The 18,467-nt window shown below is 44.4% G+C and overlaps 1 protein-coding gene across 7 annotated transcripts in view; it reads left to right on the top strand.

Annotated features, from left to right (window-relative positions):
• Positions 1–1,754: 1,754 nt before the first annotated feature.
• PLCB2 (phospholipase C beta 2) overlaps positions 1,755–18,467 on the top strand; it is a 37,479-nt gene continuing 20,766 nt past the window's right edge. For 2 of the 7 annotated variants that reach the window (XM_078151345.1, XM_021009322.2), the window contains exons 1-10: positions 1,757–2,150; positions 11,664–11,741; positions 12,864–12,932; positions 13,819–13,959; positions 14,361–14,440; positions 14,635–14,688; positions 14,825–14,900; positions 16,944–17,044; positions 17,256–17,422; positions 17,744–17,890. In XM_078151345.1, the coding sequence (XP_078007471.1) occupies positions 2,067–2,150; positions 11,664–11,741; positions 12,864–12,932; positions 13,819–13,959; positions 14,361–14,440; positions 14,635–14,688; positions 14,825–14,900; positions 16,944–17,044; positions 17,256–17,422; positions 17,744–17,890 (997 nt within the window). In that variant the 5' untranslated portion in view covers positions 1,757–2,066. Of the gene's footprint in view, positions 2,151–10,195; positions 10,332–11,663; positions 11,742–12,863; positions 12,933–13,818; positions 13,960–14,360; positions 14,441–14,634; positions 14,689–14,824; positions 14,901–16,943; positions 17,045–17,255; positions 17,423–17,743; positions 17,891–18,467 lie in introns of those variants that run through there. The other 5 variants (XM_021009320.2, XM_021009319.2, XM_078151347.1 and 2 more) reach the window with 4 other exon arrangements.

The raw sequence follows: 18,467 nt of genomic DNA, 5'->3' as shown, positions 1-18,467 counted from the left end.
AGAGAGGAACCTGATCCATGGGAGTGTAGAGGAAGTCCCTGGGGCCTGGTGGGGGGTGGGTCAGGCAGGGGTAAAGAGAGGGGCAGAAGGCCAAAAGCAAGAAAAGAGAAGTTAAGGAGGATGGGGGAGAATGGAGTTAAGTGACAGGTGAGGGAAGAGGGCAGGGGGGAGCTGGGGAGCTCTTTAGAATGAGGAGTGGTGAGGGGAAGCTAGGTGGCTCAGTGGATAGAGCACCAGCCCTGAAGTCAGGAGGACCTGAGTTCAAATCCGGCCTCAGACCAAACACTTGACACTTACTAGCTGTGTGACCCTGGGCAAGTCACTTAACCCCAATTGCCTAAAAGCAAAAAAAAAAAAAAGAATAAGGAGTGGTGATCTTCAGCTCTCTGTCTTCTGGTCTCTGGGTTGTTTTGATTGTTGAATTTTTAAAAATATAATAGCTGTCCTTTCCCCCTCACTACCCTGTGCATTGTGTGGACTTCTCTATGGACAAAGACAGAAGCAACTGCCAACCTTGCCTGGCTGATCTCTTTCTGATTTCTTTGCTAGTGTGGAATGGCCCATGAGAGTGGGAGATGATGGAAGGGTCTATATTTCTTGGGGTCCAGCACGTTTGTTGTTCTGCAGACTACGACTGCTCAAAAGGGTTGAGGGGCCCCAAGGTGGGGTCTGGGTCAGCCAGGCAAGCTCCTCACAGGGGAAGTAAGCTGATGGGTGGTGCTCCTTGCTTCCCCTACTGGGCTGGATGGAGGAAGATAAGAGGAGCTAGTTAGGCAAGAGGAAGTGGGGTAGGGCCGGGTCCCTGCTCTGCTCCATAGAAGAGGACACAGCTACTGTCCCCAGTGAGAGTTAGTGTGGGCTAGAGGTGGGGCTGCCTTGGGAAGGGGGCCCAGTCCTTATGGGGAAGGCTTCAGATCCCCAGGAGGTCGATGGGAGATATGACTCAGGTCTAGGACCTCTCATCCAGGGTCCTGGGCAGACAGATGAGAGAGAGGGATTCTAGCAAGCACAGCCTTCATCAGTGAAACTGCAAAGGGTAACTTAATGGGAAGCTGGGGAGGGGGAAAGGACAGGTCTCCAGGGGCCAAGACAGTGAAACTCTGATGGAGGAGATAGGGGTGTATGTTTGAGAGGTAAACCGATTGTCTCACTTGCATCTGATTTTCATGGGGAGGAAGTGCTGAGAAAGAATGACTAGGTCACCTAGCAAATTTTGCTTATTCAAAACACTCAGTGCCTCCAGCTATGACCCTAAATCTGGTTCCCTCCAGCTGGCTCTCCCCTCTTCCCCCTTCCTCCTCCAACTCTTTCTGATGGCCTCTCTTATGTCCCTGCTTCTGTCACTCAAGTCTGAATTGGGAGTCACAGGGCCTTGGTTCAAATTCCATCCATGCCACTCACTATCTGGAGTGACCTCAGAGAGGTCACCTTACCATCCTAGGCCTCATTTCCTCATCTGTAAAATAGAAAGGTTGGACAAGATGGCCTCTGGGCTCCCTAAGAACTCTAAATATATGATCCTAAGATCCTATGATGTCTCCTGGGAGCCCTCCTATGCTTTTAACCTGGGTGACTCTGCTTCCTGTTCCTCTGTTTTCCCAGAATTCTTTCTGAGGGTCTCACTGAGCCCCTTTGGGGGATCCTCCCTGGGTGACAGAGAAAAGCATCTTGAACCTGGCACCTCCAGTCTAACCTCTGCTGCTTTAGGACGATAGAGAAGTAGGAGAAGGAAGTCCTGAGGCAGGAAGTGCTGGGGGTGGGGGTTAGGGGGTGAAGGAGAAGGAAATTATGGCCTCCCCAGCAGCTGCTGGTAAAGTCTTCCTAGACCAGACCGTGATCCTCCTGTAGCCTGTCAGTGGGCACAGGTGCTCTGGCAGCCACTGATTTGCAATGCAGATAGATACCTGGCTGCTACCCCCAAACTTCGTGCATCTTATAAGAGGGTGTGGACTTCCGGACTGGGATACTTGGGGCGAGAGCAGCATGTGAGACCGGCTTCATTCTGCTCTGCTTCCCACCCACATACTGGCCCGCACTGCCCTCCTCTTCCAGCTTGCTGTAGCAGCATGTCTCTGCTCAATCCAGTCCTGCTGCCCCCTGAGGTGAAGAGCTATCTAACTCGAGGAGAGCGCTTCATCAAATGGGATGATGTGAGTGGGGTAGCAGAGCGGAGGGCCTGAACCTTGGGAGGAAGTCAGTGCAGGGGGGCTCTTTCTTAGCAACCTAGTGAGGTCAGGTCGTAAGGGCAGATTGTGTGGGTATGGCAGTGGGAGATCAGTGAGTCTAGTCTGGCTTCTCCCACCCTTTGGGGCTGAGGGCTTCTTCAAAGGCAAAGAGTGGGGTGTGTCTGTGGGTGTAAATGTGTTTTCCCCTCATCTGCAGATTCATCTGTTTGGGTCAATGGGTGGTTGTAGCTGTATTCATATTGTGAGCACGCATATTTGAAAACATGTACGTGTCTTTGTGTGATTCTTTCTCTGTGCTCATGGGTGGGTGTGGATCAGAGGGTATCTCAATCAGTCAAACCTAGCACTCAGTAAGTGCCTGCTATGTGCCAGGCACTGTGTGAGGGGCAGGGGATACAAAGGCAGAATCAATATTTCTGCCCACAAGGAGCTTGTATTCTAATGGTATGGATGGATGTGTATACCTGAACGTGTGTTTGACCGCTTCATGGCAGTTACTGGAGAGGCAAGGTCAGTCTCTATTAGTGATATCAAAATATTTACCCATTTGTCTCTTCCCATTGCCAACTGGAAGATTAAGGATTATTCTCTGATTGGGGGTCAGATCAGGGTGGGGGACAGCAGGGAAGGGCATAAGCATTTATATAGTGTCTACTGTGCTCCAGGCACTGTGCTAAGATCTCATTTGAACAGCTTTAGGAGGAAGGTGCTGTTATATTATCCCCATTTTATAGTTCAGGAAACTGGGGCGGAGAGAGGTTAAATGTCTTCCCTAGGGTCACACATGTCTGAGGCTGGATTTGAACTCAGATCATCCTGACTCCAGTCCCAGAGCTCTATCCACTATAGAAGAAGTCTGGGATCCAGAGTCAGGCAGGGAGATAGGGGCAGAGCTGTGATGGAATCCCGGTCCCCTGTCTCCCAGTCTGTTGCTCAGGATTCCCTTTCTATCCCTCCTGTTCAGTGATCCTCAGGCTAGGATTCCGGCCCTCTACCTCTTCCACTTCCAGGGTAGAGAGGCACTGGGACCAGTGAGCAGGGGCTGCAAAGAGATGCTTGGCCTCGCTCAGCTCTCTCGGGGTGCAGGTTGTTAGAGGAAGGGAGCAAATAAGGTGAGATCATGGAAGACCCCCGGAATCTCCAGGGAACAGGAGGCTTTCCTGCATCCAGGGCACTCCATGCTGTCACAGCTAATAAAGGAGACTAGAGCTATCTGATTATGCTTTTCTTTGCTTCAGGGCTCAGCTTTCTTTCTTTCAGCAATTGGGGTTAAGTGACTTGCCCAAGGTCACACAGCTAGTAAGTGTCAAATGTTTGGTCTGAGGCCGGATTTGGACTCAGGTCCTCCTGACTTCAGGGTGGGTGCTCTATCCGCTGCACCACCTAGCTGCCCCAGGGCTCAGCTTTCTTAAGCCTGTCCCATCAGCCCTGAAAGACGGAGAATTTGCATCATCCCCTACACGACACACCAGTTGAGGCTTTGGTCTGCTAGGGCCCTACAATATACCCCTGATTCTTCATGTCCCCTAACCCTGCTGTGTCTCCTGTGATTTGTCCCCTCCCCACCCCCATAAAACTTCTTCATTTGGGTCACTAAAAAGAAAACCAGGAACCATCTTCTGAGGAAGCAGTGGGAGGAAGAAGAGATGTAAGGGTGGCTGCAGGGCCTGGGGAGCTGGAAGGGTGTGGAAGGATCAGATATGAGCAAGGGTGCCAGGGTGGACCCAAGAAATCCTCTCTCCAAGGGAGAGACTCTCTGGAAATCAAAGCTATGCACCAAAGTCCTTGTACCCCCTGAATCCTAAGGGAAGGAGAGAGAAGGCCCAGCTAACGTGGCTTTCCTACACCTTGGGATATAGATCAGTTGCTCTTGGGAAGAGGCTTTCTTCCTGGTGATGGGACTCAGATGGTATAAGGTCACAGGATCAAAGTAGCCAGAAAGGACCTTAGGGGTCTTGTAGGCCAACCCCCACATTTTAAATATCATAGAATCTTAGAGTTGAACAGAGCCTATAATTTCATCTAATTTAACTCCTGCATTTTATAAATAAGGAAACTGAGGCTGAGAGGTTGGGACCTGCCAAAGTCACATGGGTAGTTAGTGGCAGAGACAGGATTCAAACTCAGGTCCTGAGACCCGAGTCCAGAATTCTTTCCTCTGCACCAAGTTGCCCCCTGTCAACAGGATTGCTAACCTATCAGACAAGAAGTCTGGGACACTGGGCCTCTCCAGTTAGCATCACTTCACATGAAAGTGAGTCTGGTCCCCTTGGTGACAGGCCATGGCCCCTAAGGTATGGGAATAAGGGAGGGGATAGGTTTTTGAGGGGAGGGGGAAGGGGAAGCAGGAGGTAGGAGGAGGTGGTAAGGTTTCCAGGAATCAGGCCAAAGAAGAGAAGCAGGTCCAAAGTGAAAAGTGAAGTACTTTCTTAGTTCTTCTGGGAAAGTTTATTACCAACCAGCCTGAGGTCAAGACTTACAGGGACTTGTGAATTCCTCTTCAAGTCAAAACCTCTGTGACTCCTCCCCCATGCCCCACCCCCACCTCTGTAGTGGTCAAAGTAGCTAATGGTCCTTGACCTGTAGAATTCAGCAAAGAAAAATGTATCAAGTGCGTACTTCAATTCAGGGCACTATGCTAGTGACAGGTGCCCAGTAAGGGATAAGACACAGTCCTCCCTTGAGAGGCATTGTTGGTACAGTGGGAAGAGTGTTAGATTTGGAGTCAAGGGAGCTGGATTCAAATCCTACCTCTGACACTTATTACAGTTGTCCCTTCCACATCAAGGGGGTTAAGGGTGGTGCCCACATGAGCTGGAAAATATTTTGTAAAAATTTTTGGCTCTCCCTTTGTACTGGAGAAGTCTGAATTTTTTTCTTTTTCTTTTATGGGGTGCTTACAGTACCTTATTGTAAAATTTAGGTTAAATATTTGGTCATAGGCTCTGTGTTCTCTGGGCTTTGTATTTTGTCTTCCGCAAAACTCCCCAAAAATTCCCATATAATTTCTTATGCTGATATACGTTGAGATACATCTATATCTATATCTATATCTATATCTATATCTATATCTATATCTATATCTATATCTATATCTATATCTATATCTATATCTATATCTATATCTATATCTATATCTATATCTATCTATCTCTATCTCTATCTCTATCTCTATCTCTATCTCTATCTCTATCTCTATCTCTATCTCTATCTCTATCTCTATCTCTATCTATCTATATCTATATCTATATCTATATCTATATCTATATCTATATCTATATCTATATCTATATCTATATCTATATCTATATCTATATCTATATCTATATCTATCTGTATCTATATCTATCTCTATCTCTATCTCTATCTCTATCTCTATCTCTATCTCTATCTCTATCTCTATCTCTATATCCATCTCTATATCCATCTCTATATCTATATCTATATCTATATCTATATCTATATCTATATCTATATCTATATCTATATCTATATCTATATCTGTATCTATATCTACATCTACATCTATCTATATCTACCTCTACCTCTATCTCTATCTCTATCTCTATCTCTATCTCTATCTCTATCTCTATCTCTATCTCTATCTCTATCTCTATCTCTATCTCTATCTCTATCTATCTTAACCCTGTCCTTATATATCGAATATATTGAATCCTTAATGCGGGAAGTCGAGATGTGGAAGAAATAAGTGTACTTATGGCCTTGGGCAAGTCACAGCTTTTTCTTGGCCTCAATTTCCTTATGTGTAAAATGAGGGGAGTGGGATTATATGTCCTTTGAGCTCCAAATCTATGATTATATGATTCCCTCAAGCAGCTTACAGTGTAGCTGGTAAGACAGGACATTCATAAAAAGATAACTAAAAGATGCATTCATAAAAAGAGAACTCATAAGAGGCAAATGAGTGACACAGACAACAATAATAATAACTAGCATTTGCATAATGCTTTAAGATTTGCAAAACACTTTACAAATATTATCTCATTTTATTTGCATGCAAATAGTAATGATTTGTTTCCTCTCTGCCCATGCTTATTCTCTCAATTTCTTTTTGTTGTCTTATTGCTATGAATGTTCAGAACTTTATTAAATAATAGTGATGGCAGTGAACAGCCTTGCTTTATCCTAGATCATATTGGAAAGGCCTCTATCATTTTTCCATTATAGGTAAAGCTAGTTGTTTGTTTGTTTGTTTTCAATAGGTTTTTAAAAAATCATATTAAGGAAAGCTTCGTTTGTTCTTATGCTTTCTAGTGTTTTTAACGAAACTACCTGTTATATTTTGTCAGCGGCTTTTCTGTATTTATTGTTTTTGTTATTAATATGGTCTATTGTATCTACTGTTTTCTTAATGTTGAACCAGCCTTGAATCTAGCATAGTCATAGTGAATTATCTTGTGAAAAGATCATTCACTGATGGTAGCCTTTTGGTTAATGTTTCATTGCATATTTTTATATCAATATTCATTAGAAATATGGGTCTATATGGTTTTAATTCTCCTGGATTAGGTACTAGTACCATATCAATTCATAGAAAGTTTGTCTTTTTTTTCTATTTGTGAAACAATTCACGTAGTGTCAGAGTTAGCTGTTTTTGGAATGACTGATAGAATTTGTTGGTAAGTCCATCTGAACCTGAGTTTTCTCTTTGGGAGTTCATTCATAGCTTGTTTTTCTGAGATTGGACTAATCTGCACCAGGTAGTGCACTGGGTTTGGAGTCAGGAAGACTCATCTTTATGAGTTTAAATCCAGCCTCTGGTACTTACTAGCTGTGTGACCCTAAGAAAATCACTTAACCCTGTTTGCCTCAGTTTCCTCATCTGTAAAAAGAGATGGAGAAGTAAATGGCAAACCACTCTAGTATCTTTGCCAAGAAAGCCCCCAATGGGGTCACGAAGAGTCAGACAGGACTGAACAACAACAAAATTTAAAATTCCTTGTTCTGTTAATCTATGTATTTTATATATATTTTTTTGGTGAGTATTTATTTGTCCTATCTAAGTTAGCCATTTTTGCCCTGGAATATTCTGGCTCAAGCTCATTTACCTGTCCCTCAATCCCAGGTTTACTTTCAGCTAATCAGGAAGCCTCCTGAATACTATTAGGCTTTTGTTGCCCCACATACATTATTAATCATTTGCCCAGCTTGATTTCCCTTCCCTCTACCCCTTTCCTCCAAAATGGTTTTGTGTGGGAAATAAAATGAATTTAAGTATCACAGGGTCTCAGAATTAGAAGGGACCTTGTAGTCCTCTGGTCCAACACATACCTGAACAGGAATCCCCACTACAGTGTCCCCAGCAAATGACCATCCAGACCTCTAGTGAAGGTGGCTGAGAATTCACTCTTGCCCAAGGGAGTTCACTTTTGGACATTCCACTTTTGGACAGCTCAAATTGGTAGGAAGTTTTCTCTTATATCAAAGCTGAAATCTTTATTTTTGCCACTTTGCCCAAAGTGTGAAATATAATCAGCTTCTCCCTTTGAAAATAGGGTTATGGCCCACAAAGTCAAGTCAAGAAGCATTTATTAAGCACCTACTATGTGCCAGGTATTGTGTTAAGCTCTCAAAGAAAGGTAAAAGCTCTCCTAGAAAGCTTTTGTTCTAAAGGAGCTCATGTCCCAACAAGATATAGACAGGATATGTTGGAGAATATTTCTGAGGGAAGGTACTAGGGGATCAGAAAAGACTGCTTGTAGAAAGTAAAGGAAATCAGGGAAGCTGGAGGCAGAGATGTGGAAGGATCAGATCCCAGGCATGGGAGACAGCCAGTGAAAATGCCCTGAGTGAGGAAATGGAGCATCATTTGTGAGTGGGACAGCAAAGAAGGCCAGTTACATGGGCTCACAGAGTGCGTGGAGGGAAGTGAGGTGCAAGAAGATTGTAAAGGTAGTGAGATGAATGAAAGGCCCCCAGAGACAGATCTTCTGAGTAATTAACAATTTGTTCATTAGCCTATCCAGTAATCAATAAATTGATGGTCGGTGGTTTCTCTTAGTAACCAAAGACCCCCACTGGAGACCTTAAATAATCTTCTGAAAAGAAATGCCTCTGACAAGTGAAAATCAACGTTGATTGTTGGACACTGAATGAGTAGGTGGGCTTTAGCTCTTCCTGCTGAGAACGTGGCTTGATCATGAGACTCAGTAGCCTCCAGCAATCTGGACAGAGGAAACCATCTCCATCTGGACCTCTCTGGTTAGTTTTCTCTTTCATGAGCTGGGTCACCCTAAACTCTAATGGAGGGGTACAAGGACCTTTCCCCAAGATAAGAACTCATCCAGATTGGATTCTGTTTATACTCTAAACAGAAGTTAGGTCTCCTAATTGAGTGGGGTCCTGTCCAAGATTGAAGAGCATGTTCCTTGAAGGCTAGAAATAATCTCATCAATTGGTTATGTCCTTCAGAGACTGACATTGAAAGAACTACGCCTTAATGAGGAAATAGGAGAGAGAAGCCTGGATCCCAATTTAATAATTAGTTATTGATATAATAGTATAATAATAATTTCTCTCAGTAGGAAGGAGTCAGATTATGAGGAGCTATCAAAGCCAAATAGAGAATTTCCTGGAGGTAATAGAGAGGCACTGGGGTTTATTGAATGGGGGGAGATGACATGGTCTTTCATAGGGTACTAGAAGACTTCAGACGAGGGAAAGTTCTCTCCAAGCTGGGATGGTCAAAGAATATTTCAGGGAGGACGTGGGACTGGAACTGGACATTGAAGAAAGAATGAGGCTTAGAAAACTGCAGGCTGGTATATAGCAAATTGAATGCTGGACTTGGAGGCAGGAAGACCTCAGCTCAAAGCCCACCTTCAATGCCTCCTAGCTGTTGTTGTTCGACCTTCGTTTTCAAAGAGGACGACCAGTGATGTCATGGGTGACATCTTGACTTGAACTGGATTTGAGTGAGACAGAGTTCCCCAAAGTCATCAGTCTCCTGGCAAGACAAAAGTCAAGAAGACTGGAGATGGCTCAGGAGGCAGTGGATGACCTCAGTGTAGATGTCCAACCAAGCTCCACAGTGCCTACTAGCTGTATGACTCTAGAAAAGTCACTAGCCTCGCTAGGGCTTCATTTCCTTATTTGTAAAATGGGAGTAGTAATACCTGTAATACCTACCTTACAAAGGCTGTGAATTTTTTTTTCAAACTTAGAAGTGTTCTATATATGTATATATGTCATCATTGTTCTATATATATATATGGACACATATATACATACATGATAATGATAATAATAGCTGATATTTATATAGTACTTGCTATGTGCCAGGCACTATGCTAAGTGCTTTACAACTATTATCTCATTTGATCCTCACAACAATGGAAGGTAGGTTTGTTATTATCCCCATTTTACAGACAAGGAAACTGAAATATAAATATACATATATAGATAGATAGATAGATATAAACACATATCTGTGTCTATTATATGAGCATAATATCAGCAAAGGTGTGGAGGTGGGAATGTCTGTGGCATATTTGTTTGACATTGAAATGGGCCAAGAGGTTTACTTTATCATGAGAGATAAGGTTAGAAAAATAGGGGCAAGGTTGAAGAGGATTATGGGTGTCAAACTGTGGGTTTGGACTTTCTTCCAGTGGTCTCCAAACTTTTTTGAGAACATATCCTTATCAGTTAAAAAAAAACTGTGCATGCAGACACAAAATGTTTATTTAGCTATTATATTATATATTTACATATAATATACAATGCTGTATATTTTATGTTCAGCTGTATATATTATATACAATGCTGCATATGTTGTATATAATATATAGCATTATATATAATTTATATTATATAACATTATGCATAATGTTATATTTCATATATTTATTTCTTATTTTTAAATTATATGCATTTACAGCATGACATAATGGATAGAGAGCTACCTTTGGAGCCAAGAAGACCTGAGTTCGAGTGCCTGACATATACTAGCTGTGTGACCCTGTGCTTTTTACTTCTCTGTGTCCCAGGAAGCTTTCTAGGATCATAAGTCACAGAGGAGTTGCAAATTTGCATTGGTAGAGGAAGGTTCCTCATTCATCATTCCCCAGATAAGGAAACACCTACCACTAATGCAGATTTGCGATTAGATCGATGAAATCCCAGGTCTGATTCCTATCCCTGTTCTTATTTGTGTTCTGTAGTACTAATAATCGTGTACATTATAAAACTTACACAAAAATAGAAATTAAAAAAGATGAGATAAAGATGAAATCATATTTGTTTATTGAATCAATAGGGACCTATGCGAGTTTGTCAAATAGGAGACTGACTTGTCCAGACTCAAGATTTGAGAATATAAATTTAGCTTCTTTGTGGAGGATGGACTAGAGCTGGGGAAAGCCTGGAGGCAAGGAGACCAATTATGAGGCTATTATAATAGATTTGGGCCTGCTGGGATATAGAGGGGTGGCGAATGAGGAGTCAAGAGTGACAGTGAGGGATTGCTAACTTGGGAGATTAGAGGTATCTTGGATCAAAATATGGAAGTTCAGGAGACAGATATATGTTTTGGGAAAGATAGTAAGTGTGGTATTCACAATGCAGTTCACAAACTCTTCATGTCTGCTTATCCTTTGCAATTCATTTTTTGTCCACCCCAAAGGAAAAGGGCATGGGGGAGGGCTCTTACTTATTAATTATTACCCTGGAGTACAGAGCCCACCTGCTAAGGGGCACCTGCCACAGACCAGAATTGATCTGGGGGCAGGGTTTGGGGATGCTGAGGGGTGAGGATGGGAAAAGGAATTTTGCTTGTGAAGCTGCTGTGGATGCCTGGGTAATGCTTAGGGGAGAGAATATCTAAGAGCAAAGGGTTGTCGGCAGTGTCAAGGGCTGCAGACAGACCAAGACGGATGAGGATCTTTTGAGAAAAGTGCCATGAGATATGGCAATTAGGAGATCACTAGTAACTCTGGAAAGAAGTCAGGTGAATAATGAAGTCCAAAGCCAGATTGCAGAGGGATTAGAAGTGAGTTAGAAGACAAAAATTAGAGGTGCAGTTGTAGACAGCTTTCTCAGTGAGTTTAGTTGAAAAAAGGAGGAGAGATATAGTACTACCTCAAGAGGGTATGGTCAGATCAAGTGGTGTTTTTTAGGGAGAGAGAGATACAGAAGTGTTTATGGACGGCAGGGAAAGAGCCAGTAGATAAGGAGATTAGATGAGAAGAGAGAATCTCTCAACTGAAGAGAGAAAGTAGGGTTGATTTTGTTAGAGAAGACAGGATGGGATCAAGGGTGCATAGAGTGGGGTTTACCTTGGCAAGGAAAAGGATTATCTTTTTATGAGAGAGTGGGAGCCAAGAACAACTTCATGGTGCCTTGAAACAATTCAGCTTGGCCTAAGGAAAAGAGAAGGGGAGAAGGATAAAATGGGGACAAGAAGGGGAGGGAGAAAGATGGGTGCCGGACTGAAGAACTGAGCTCCTTTCTCTACAGGAGACTTCAATGGCATCCCCGGTCATCCTTCGAGTGGATCCCAATGGCTATTACTTGTACTGGACATATCAAAGCAAGGTGAGGACAGCCCTTCACCCCTTTCCCTCTGTTTTTGCATACAACCTCAAGCCTATTCCAACAGGGGAGAGAAGATGGTCCCTGGGATAGTTCAAAGAGGCATGTGCAGGAGAGAAGTCCCAGAGGGAGCTAAGTTACAGAAGGTCGAGCTCTCAAGGCCTCTCATTAGAACAAGAGGGGAAGGACTGCCTGGTGCCTGTCTCTGGGCAGAGCTAGAGTCTAGGCCCAAAGACAATGACCAGATGACCGCTTTGCTTGCCTCTGAACGTGGAGTCAGGGTTTCACTTCCTCTCAAAGAACAGCTGGAAAACTCCAGCACCCTAGCACCTCCCAAACACCCAGCCTCTCTATACACACACACACACACACACACACACACACACACACACACACACTCCCTGATGCATCACATATCTTCTGTCTAGTTGCTCCCACTGCCTGGACTCTAGAATTCCTGTGAAGGAGAGGACTGGGTTTGGGGTGATCTGCCAGACAAAATGTTGGGAAAGCCTGAAAGTCCACAAATGGAAGGTCTGAGCCAGGCCCCACCAGAATGATTGAAGGGAGGAAAAGTGAAGCCAGGACAGTGTCCAGAGTTCCAAGGAATGTCTGTCCTTCCTGAGGTCCCCACACAGGTCAAAAAGTAAGATTTTAGAGTTGGAAAAGGCAACAAAAATCATTTGGAGTATGAGCTCCTCATTTTACAGAAGAAGATGCTGAGGTCCAGAGAGGGAAATGACTTGTCTAAGGTAACACAGCTATTTAATGACTGAGCTTGGGTCAGATCCTAAATCTTCTAACCCCTGAGTCAGAGTTTTGCCCTTTAGTCAGCTCTAAAAGGAAGGAAGGAGGGGTGGGGCAAGATAGGACTGATCAAAAGGCTATTAAGAAGAAGAAGAAAAGGGAAGAAATTCGGTACCAGGAGGGCTATTCCATGGTCCACTCTAACTATACCATCTTTTTCTAGGAAAGCAAGGGGTTTGGACATCTACAGTCAGACATGCCTTATCTGGAGGGTGTATTTGGATGGATCATTTTTAGGGGCTATGATAGCTACGCTCTCTCATCTTAACTCCACCTTTCTCCTTTCTGTCTCTATCTTCTTCTCAAACCCTATCTCAGGAAATGGAGTTCCTGGACATCACCAGCATTCGGGACACTAGGTTTGGAAAGTTTGCTAAGATGCCAAAGGTAAAAAGGGCTGCATGGGTCCTGCTGGAGCAGGAGAAGAGGAAGGGAAGGGCCCAAAGCTAATGCACAGAGAAGAAATGACCCAAGGGCATAGAACAAGAAGTGGGTGGAGACCCTACCCTGGAGCGGGTTGGGGCTGGGATACCTGAATTCTGGGCAAGAAGGGAATTTCCCAGAGCTAGGTGGCAAGAACTAGAGCCAGGGCTAAAGGGACATATTCCCTACTACCTATACCATCCTTGGGTCCTTGGCCTTTCCTCAAGCCTTTGAGGAGATGCTGTCCTCTCTTCCTCTCCCCCCCAAAAAAAGAAAAAAAAAGGACAAGGAGCTAGGAGAGAAGGTCAGGGAGGAAAGAGAGTTGGCCAGTTTTGTCTAGAGCACATCTCTACAAACCGCCCTGCCCCTGGAGCTCCCCAGACTTGACCAGAGTCCCTTGGTTGCTGCCTACATGAGGCTTCACTTATGTAGGAAGCCTTGCTTGGGCTGGGCAGGTGAGGTTGGTAGGGAAATTTGGGGGAGGAGCAGCAGCAGTGAGCTTGGTCCTGGGGGATTGGGAAGCAGGACTTCCACAGGTAGGTACCTGGACAGCCTGGGCAAGCCTCTCCCACATTGGATGTCTCAGCTCTACCTTCCCTCCTCTCTTTTGATAATGATAGGATAGGAAGGAGGGAGCAAGGAGGTGGTTCTCAGGAAGGGCTGGAAGGGTGTGTTGTTTGGGGCCTCCCCTGAACTGGGTATGATGTCTCCTGCGGATGGAGTCCTTGAGAGAGAAGGAGCTGAGAGTGATATGTTGCTATGGTTGGGGTGGGGGAACAGTTCCCTAGCTTGCCCTCTCCCTCGCTATTGCCCCGACACTTCAAACCCCTCCTGAATGGGTTTATTGCAGACCCAGAAACTTCGGGAGGTTTTCAACTTGGATTTCCCTGACAACACCTTCCTGCTGAAGACGCTGACTGTGGTGTCTGGCCCAGACATGGTGGACCTGACCTTCCATAACTTTGTCTCCTACAAAGAGAATGTCAGCAAGGTGTGTATGTGTATGTGTGTGCATGAGAGGGGTTGGGGTGGGGGTGGGTTGGGGAGGAGAGTTTCAAGAAGTGGTGAGGAGGGGCAGCTAGGTGCTGAAGTGGATAAAGCTCCAGCCCTGTAGTCAGGAAGACCTGAGTTCAACTCCAGCCTCAGACACTTACTAGCTGTGTGACCCTGGCCAAGTCACTTAACCTCGATTGCTTAAAAAAAAAAGTGGTGAGCAAAGGTCTGAGGATACCATATACTGGCTCTCATAGGAGGGCAGGGGAGCCTCCATCTCTTGGGTAATCCTAGAGAGAGCCCTTGGCCTCAGTTCAGAGGAAAGGGCAGAGGAAGAAGCATCCCACTGGGATTATGATGAGTCCTGGACTCTGCTCTCTCATCTCTTGCCTCTCACAGGACTGGGCTGAAGATGTTCTGGCCTTAGCTAAGAACCCATTAACAGCCAATGCCCCCCGGAGCAGGTTCCTGGATAAGATGTGAGTGATTCTCCTTTCCCCACTGTTTATAATCGCTCCCACCTTCCCCAACAGGCTTTTGCTAAGTCTCTGGGGAGTGTGTGTGTGTGTGTGTGTGTGTGTGTGTGTGTGTGTGTGTGTGTGTGTGGGGGGGAGGGAGGAGGAAGGAAGGATGAGGAACTGGGACCTCACAAGTTGATCTCCTCTCACCCTAGCCTAGTAAAGCTCAAGATGCATCTCAATCCAGAAGGAAAGATCCCCGTGAAGAAGTGAGTGCAAGAAATCCCTATCCCCGTCTTGGGCTGGCACCTCTCCCCACTTCCTCCTTCTTCCTCTCCTTCACTCTTCTCCTTCTCCTGACCCTCTCCCCAATTTGTGCCATTCCCTTGCCTCTTCCCCCTTCAGTTTTTTTCAGATGTTTCCTGCAGACCGGAAACGAGTAGAGGCTGCCCTCAGTGCCTGTCACCTTCCCAAGGGCAAAGTGAGTATGCACTTCTCTCCCGGTATCATTTGCTCTTGCCCCACTCCCACCCTCACCTCCTCTTGCCCTCCCTCAGGGGTGGCTGCAAGGTCAGTGGACTTCTCAAATTGAGAAGGCCATGGAGAGCACTGGAGCCAACTTTCTTTATATAAATTTACCAAGAACATCCTCATCTTTCTCTATCAATTCTCAGTTCTCATTTCTTATAAATAATGATGATAATTTTAAAAGATAGTGCTTTAAAATTTGCAATGCCCTTTCCATATCTTATTTGATCCTCCTAACAACCCTGTGAGATAGATGCTATTATTAGCCTCATTTACAGATGAGGAAACTGAGGTTGAAAGAGTGAAGAGCTTCCTGGCTCTGGTTCAATACTCTATCTTTCCTAGCCATGTTCCCGCTTATAAAAAGATGACCCTTCCAATCCTACCATCATTAAGGAACATGCTTTGAGTTATGTTTTCAAGTAGTGGAGGTGGAAGAGAAGGGTCTAGGAATATAGGGATCAAAGTTCAGCTAACTGTAGTTTGTCAGTCCTTACTTATCTGTGTGATAAGAGGACTTGGTCCAGATTCGTGATGTCAGACTCAAAGAGAAACAGGGTGGGAGAGGGCACTAAACCACATACAAGGATCCTGTGGACCACATATTGACTTAAAAAACCACATGTGTTTACATATTTCTTTATTTGTTAATAAATCAACACACCTAAAGAGGTAGGAATTACATTTTAATCTGGTTCAGGCTGAATGGGGAAATGTTGTGAGATACTTGAGGGCCTTGTGTTTGACAGCTCTGGTCTAGACCAAAGTGTGGTCAGAGGCTTCTGGGGTACTCAAGGCACTTTCAAGGAGTTCACAAGGCCAAAACTATTTTCATGATACTAAGATATTTTAAGGCTGCTGGTGGCTCGGTGGTTAGAGTACTGGGCTGGAAGTCAGGAAGACCTGAGTTTAAATCCAGCCTCAGATACTTCTTAGCTGTGTGATCTTGGGCAAGTCACTTAACCTCTGTTTGCCTTAATTCACTGGAGAAGGAAATGTCAAACCACTCCAGTATCTTTGCCAAGAAAATCCTGTGGCCAGCTATGGTCCATGGGGTCACAAAGTTTGGGCAGCTAGGTGTTACAGTGGCCATGGACAGAGTGCTAGGCCTGGAGTCAGGAAGACTTGAGTTCAAATCCAGCCTCAGACACTTACTAGCTGTGTGACCCTGCGAAAGTCACTTAACACTCTTTTCCTCAGTTTCCTCATCTGTAAAATGAGCTGGAGAAGAAATGGCAAGTTACTCCAGTATCTTTGCCAAGAAACCCCCAAAAGGGGTTGTGAAGAGCTGGAAACATCTGAACAACAACAAAGACATTTAAATTTTTCATATGCTAAATACTAATAGACATAACCCATATAAACAAAAGTTCTTTTTAAAGTAGGTAAAAAGACCAAAAGCTTTGAGAATAAGCAGTCTAGATAATCTCTTAGCTCTGAAATTTAAAAAAATTTTTTTTTCATTTTTTGGACTGAACCTGTGATTTCCCTGGCATAGGGAACACTTGATGAGGGAACTCCCTTCACCAGTACAGATCTGCAACTATTCTTTGTACTTGTCCATTCTTTGTACTTGTGTCCCCAGAGCCTGGCACACAGTAGGTATTTAAAAGTGATTATTGATTGAATGATGTTAGGGAATACTAGCTGAGAGGGTTCTTGATGAGATAAAGTGACTTCTTCACTGCCAGTATGTCACAAGCACAGTAGTATTCCATTACAATCACATGCCACAACTTGTTTAGCCATTCCCCAATTGATGGGCATCCCCTCAATTTCCAGTTCTTCGCCACCACAAAGACAGTTATAAAAATTTTAGAACATATAAGGTCTCCTTTTTTTCTGATCACCTTGGGAAACAAACCTAGTAGTGGCATTGCTGGGTCAAAGGGTATACACAGTTTTATAACATTTTGGGCAAGGAAGTCTCTGAAGGGGAGGAACTGATAGAGAGTTTGTTGATAACCAATTTTTCCCCTCCTCTTCTCAACCCTAGAATGATTCCATCAATCCTGAGGATTTCCCTGAGCCTGTCTACAGGAGTTTTCTCATGAATCTATGTCCCCGACCTGAAATTGATGAGATCTTCACCTCTCAGTGAGTTTCCTGGGCATGAGTCTAGGACATGGTTAATGGGAGAAGGGTTAGGCTGGGTTGGGATCAGGGGATTGGGTTATTACAGGCAGGATCAGCAGGCTCTGGCCTTCTATTGTAGCTATCACTGCACTGGATCAGGAGCTTATTAGAGTCAGCCCAGAATCCCTGGAGATTCTAAATCTAAGATTTTCCTTCTCTATTTGGACTGCAGCCATGCCAAAGCAAAGCCTTACATGACCAAGGAGCATCTGACCAAGTTCATTAACCAAAAACAACGGGATGCCCGACTCAACTCCTTACTCTTCCCACCAGCCCGACCTGACCAAGTACAATGCCTCATTGAAAAGTATGAGCCCAGTGGCATCAACATCCAGAGGGGTGAGGCTCCTTACCTGCAAATTTTTTTTACCCAAAGCCCTCTTTTTACCCTCTTATATTCCTGAATTCCCCACCTCTCTAGGTTTCCAACTCTATTTTCCTTCTATCTTGAGGCTCCAGCCACTTTTTCAGTCATTCTCTCTGAGCTATAGCCAGACCTTCTCCCCTCCTTTCCTAACTCAATAAGGTCTCCTGGAACCCTCTTTTTTGTCTAGCAGTGAGGAACAAACCTTAGCATCCTGTCTCCCTGACCCTGCTCCTACACTTTCCCCCAAATAATGGAAACTTTTTTGCCATTCTTTGCCATTCTTTCTTCCTCAGGTCAGCTATCCCCAGAGGGGATGGTTTGGTTCCTATGTGGTCCTGAGAACAGTATAGTGGCCCAAGACAAGCTGATACTGAACCAGGACATGAGTCAACCTCTGAATCACTACTTCATTAACTCCTCCCACAATACCTACCTGACAGGTGAGGCTCCTTACCTCAGAGTAAGGAGATTTTGATAGCTCTCCTATAACTATAGTGAGGTGAGTGGGCTTTGCCCTGGGGTACTACATGTAGAAGGTACTTTAAACTGGAAAACGATCACACACTTACCTCAAATGAGGAGTGCTTTCTCCAGGCACAAAAAGATGGCTGGTTACAGCTCTGCTTCAAGAGAGTCAATTCATCTGCCCACCCTGAGACCTCCATCTTTGACCTTTGACTAAGAATCTCATCCCTTAGTAACATTTCCGTTCCTCTTCCCCACTTTTAGCTCTAAGGGTTGAGGGTGCTGCTTGAGGATAGTATGTTTTATCATCAATCAGAAGTGGAATATTGGTGTGGTATATGGGGCACTGAACTTAGTGTCAGGATAGACCTCAGTTCAGATATCATCTCAGACAATAAGATCCTGTCCTTCTTAAAATATGTTTTGCTTTTTGGTCTGTTTTAAATACTAAAAGTGTGATAAAATAAAAGACTCTGACAGACCAGAGCAGTAGGAGAGACTCAGACACTTGGTAGCTGTGTGACACTTCTCCATGCCTCAGTTTCCTCATCT

This window comes from Phascolarctos cinereus, unplaced genomic scaffold (assembly GCF_003287225.1).
Source record: "Phascolarctos cinereus isolate Bilbo 61053 unplaced genomic scaffold, phaCin_HiC Scaffold_3;HRSCAF=262, whole genome shotgun sequence".
Lineage (NCBI taxonomy): Eukaryota > Metazoa > Chordata > Mammalia > Diprotodontia > Phascolarctidae > Phascolarctos > Phascolarctos cinereus.
This window is presented reverse-complemented; position numbering and strand designations above follow the sequence as displayed.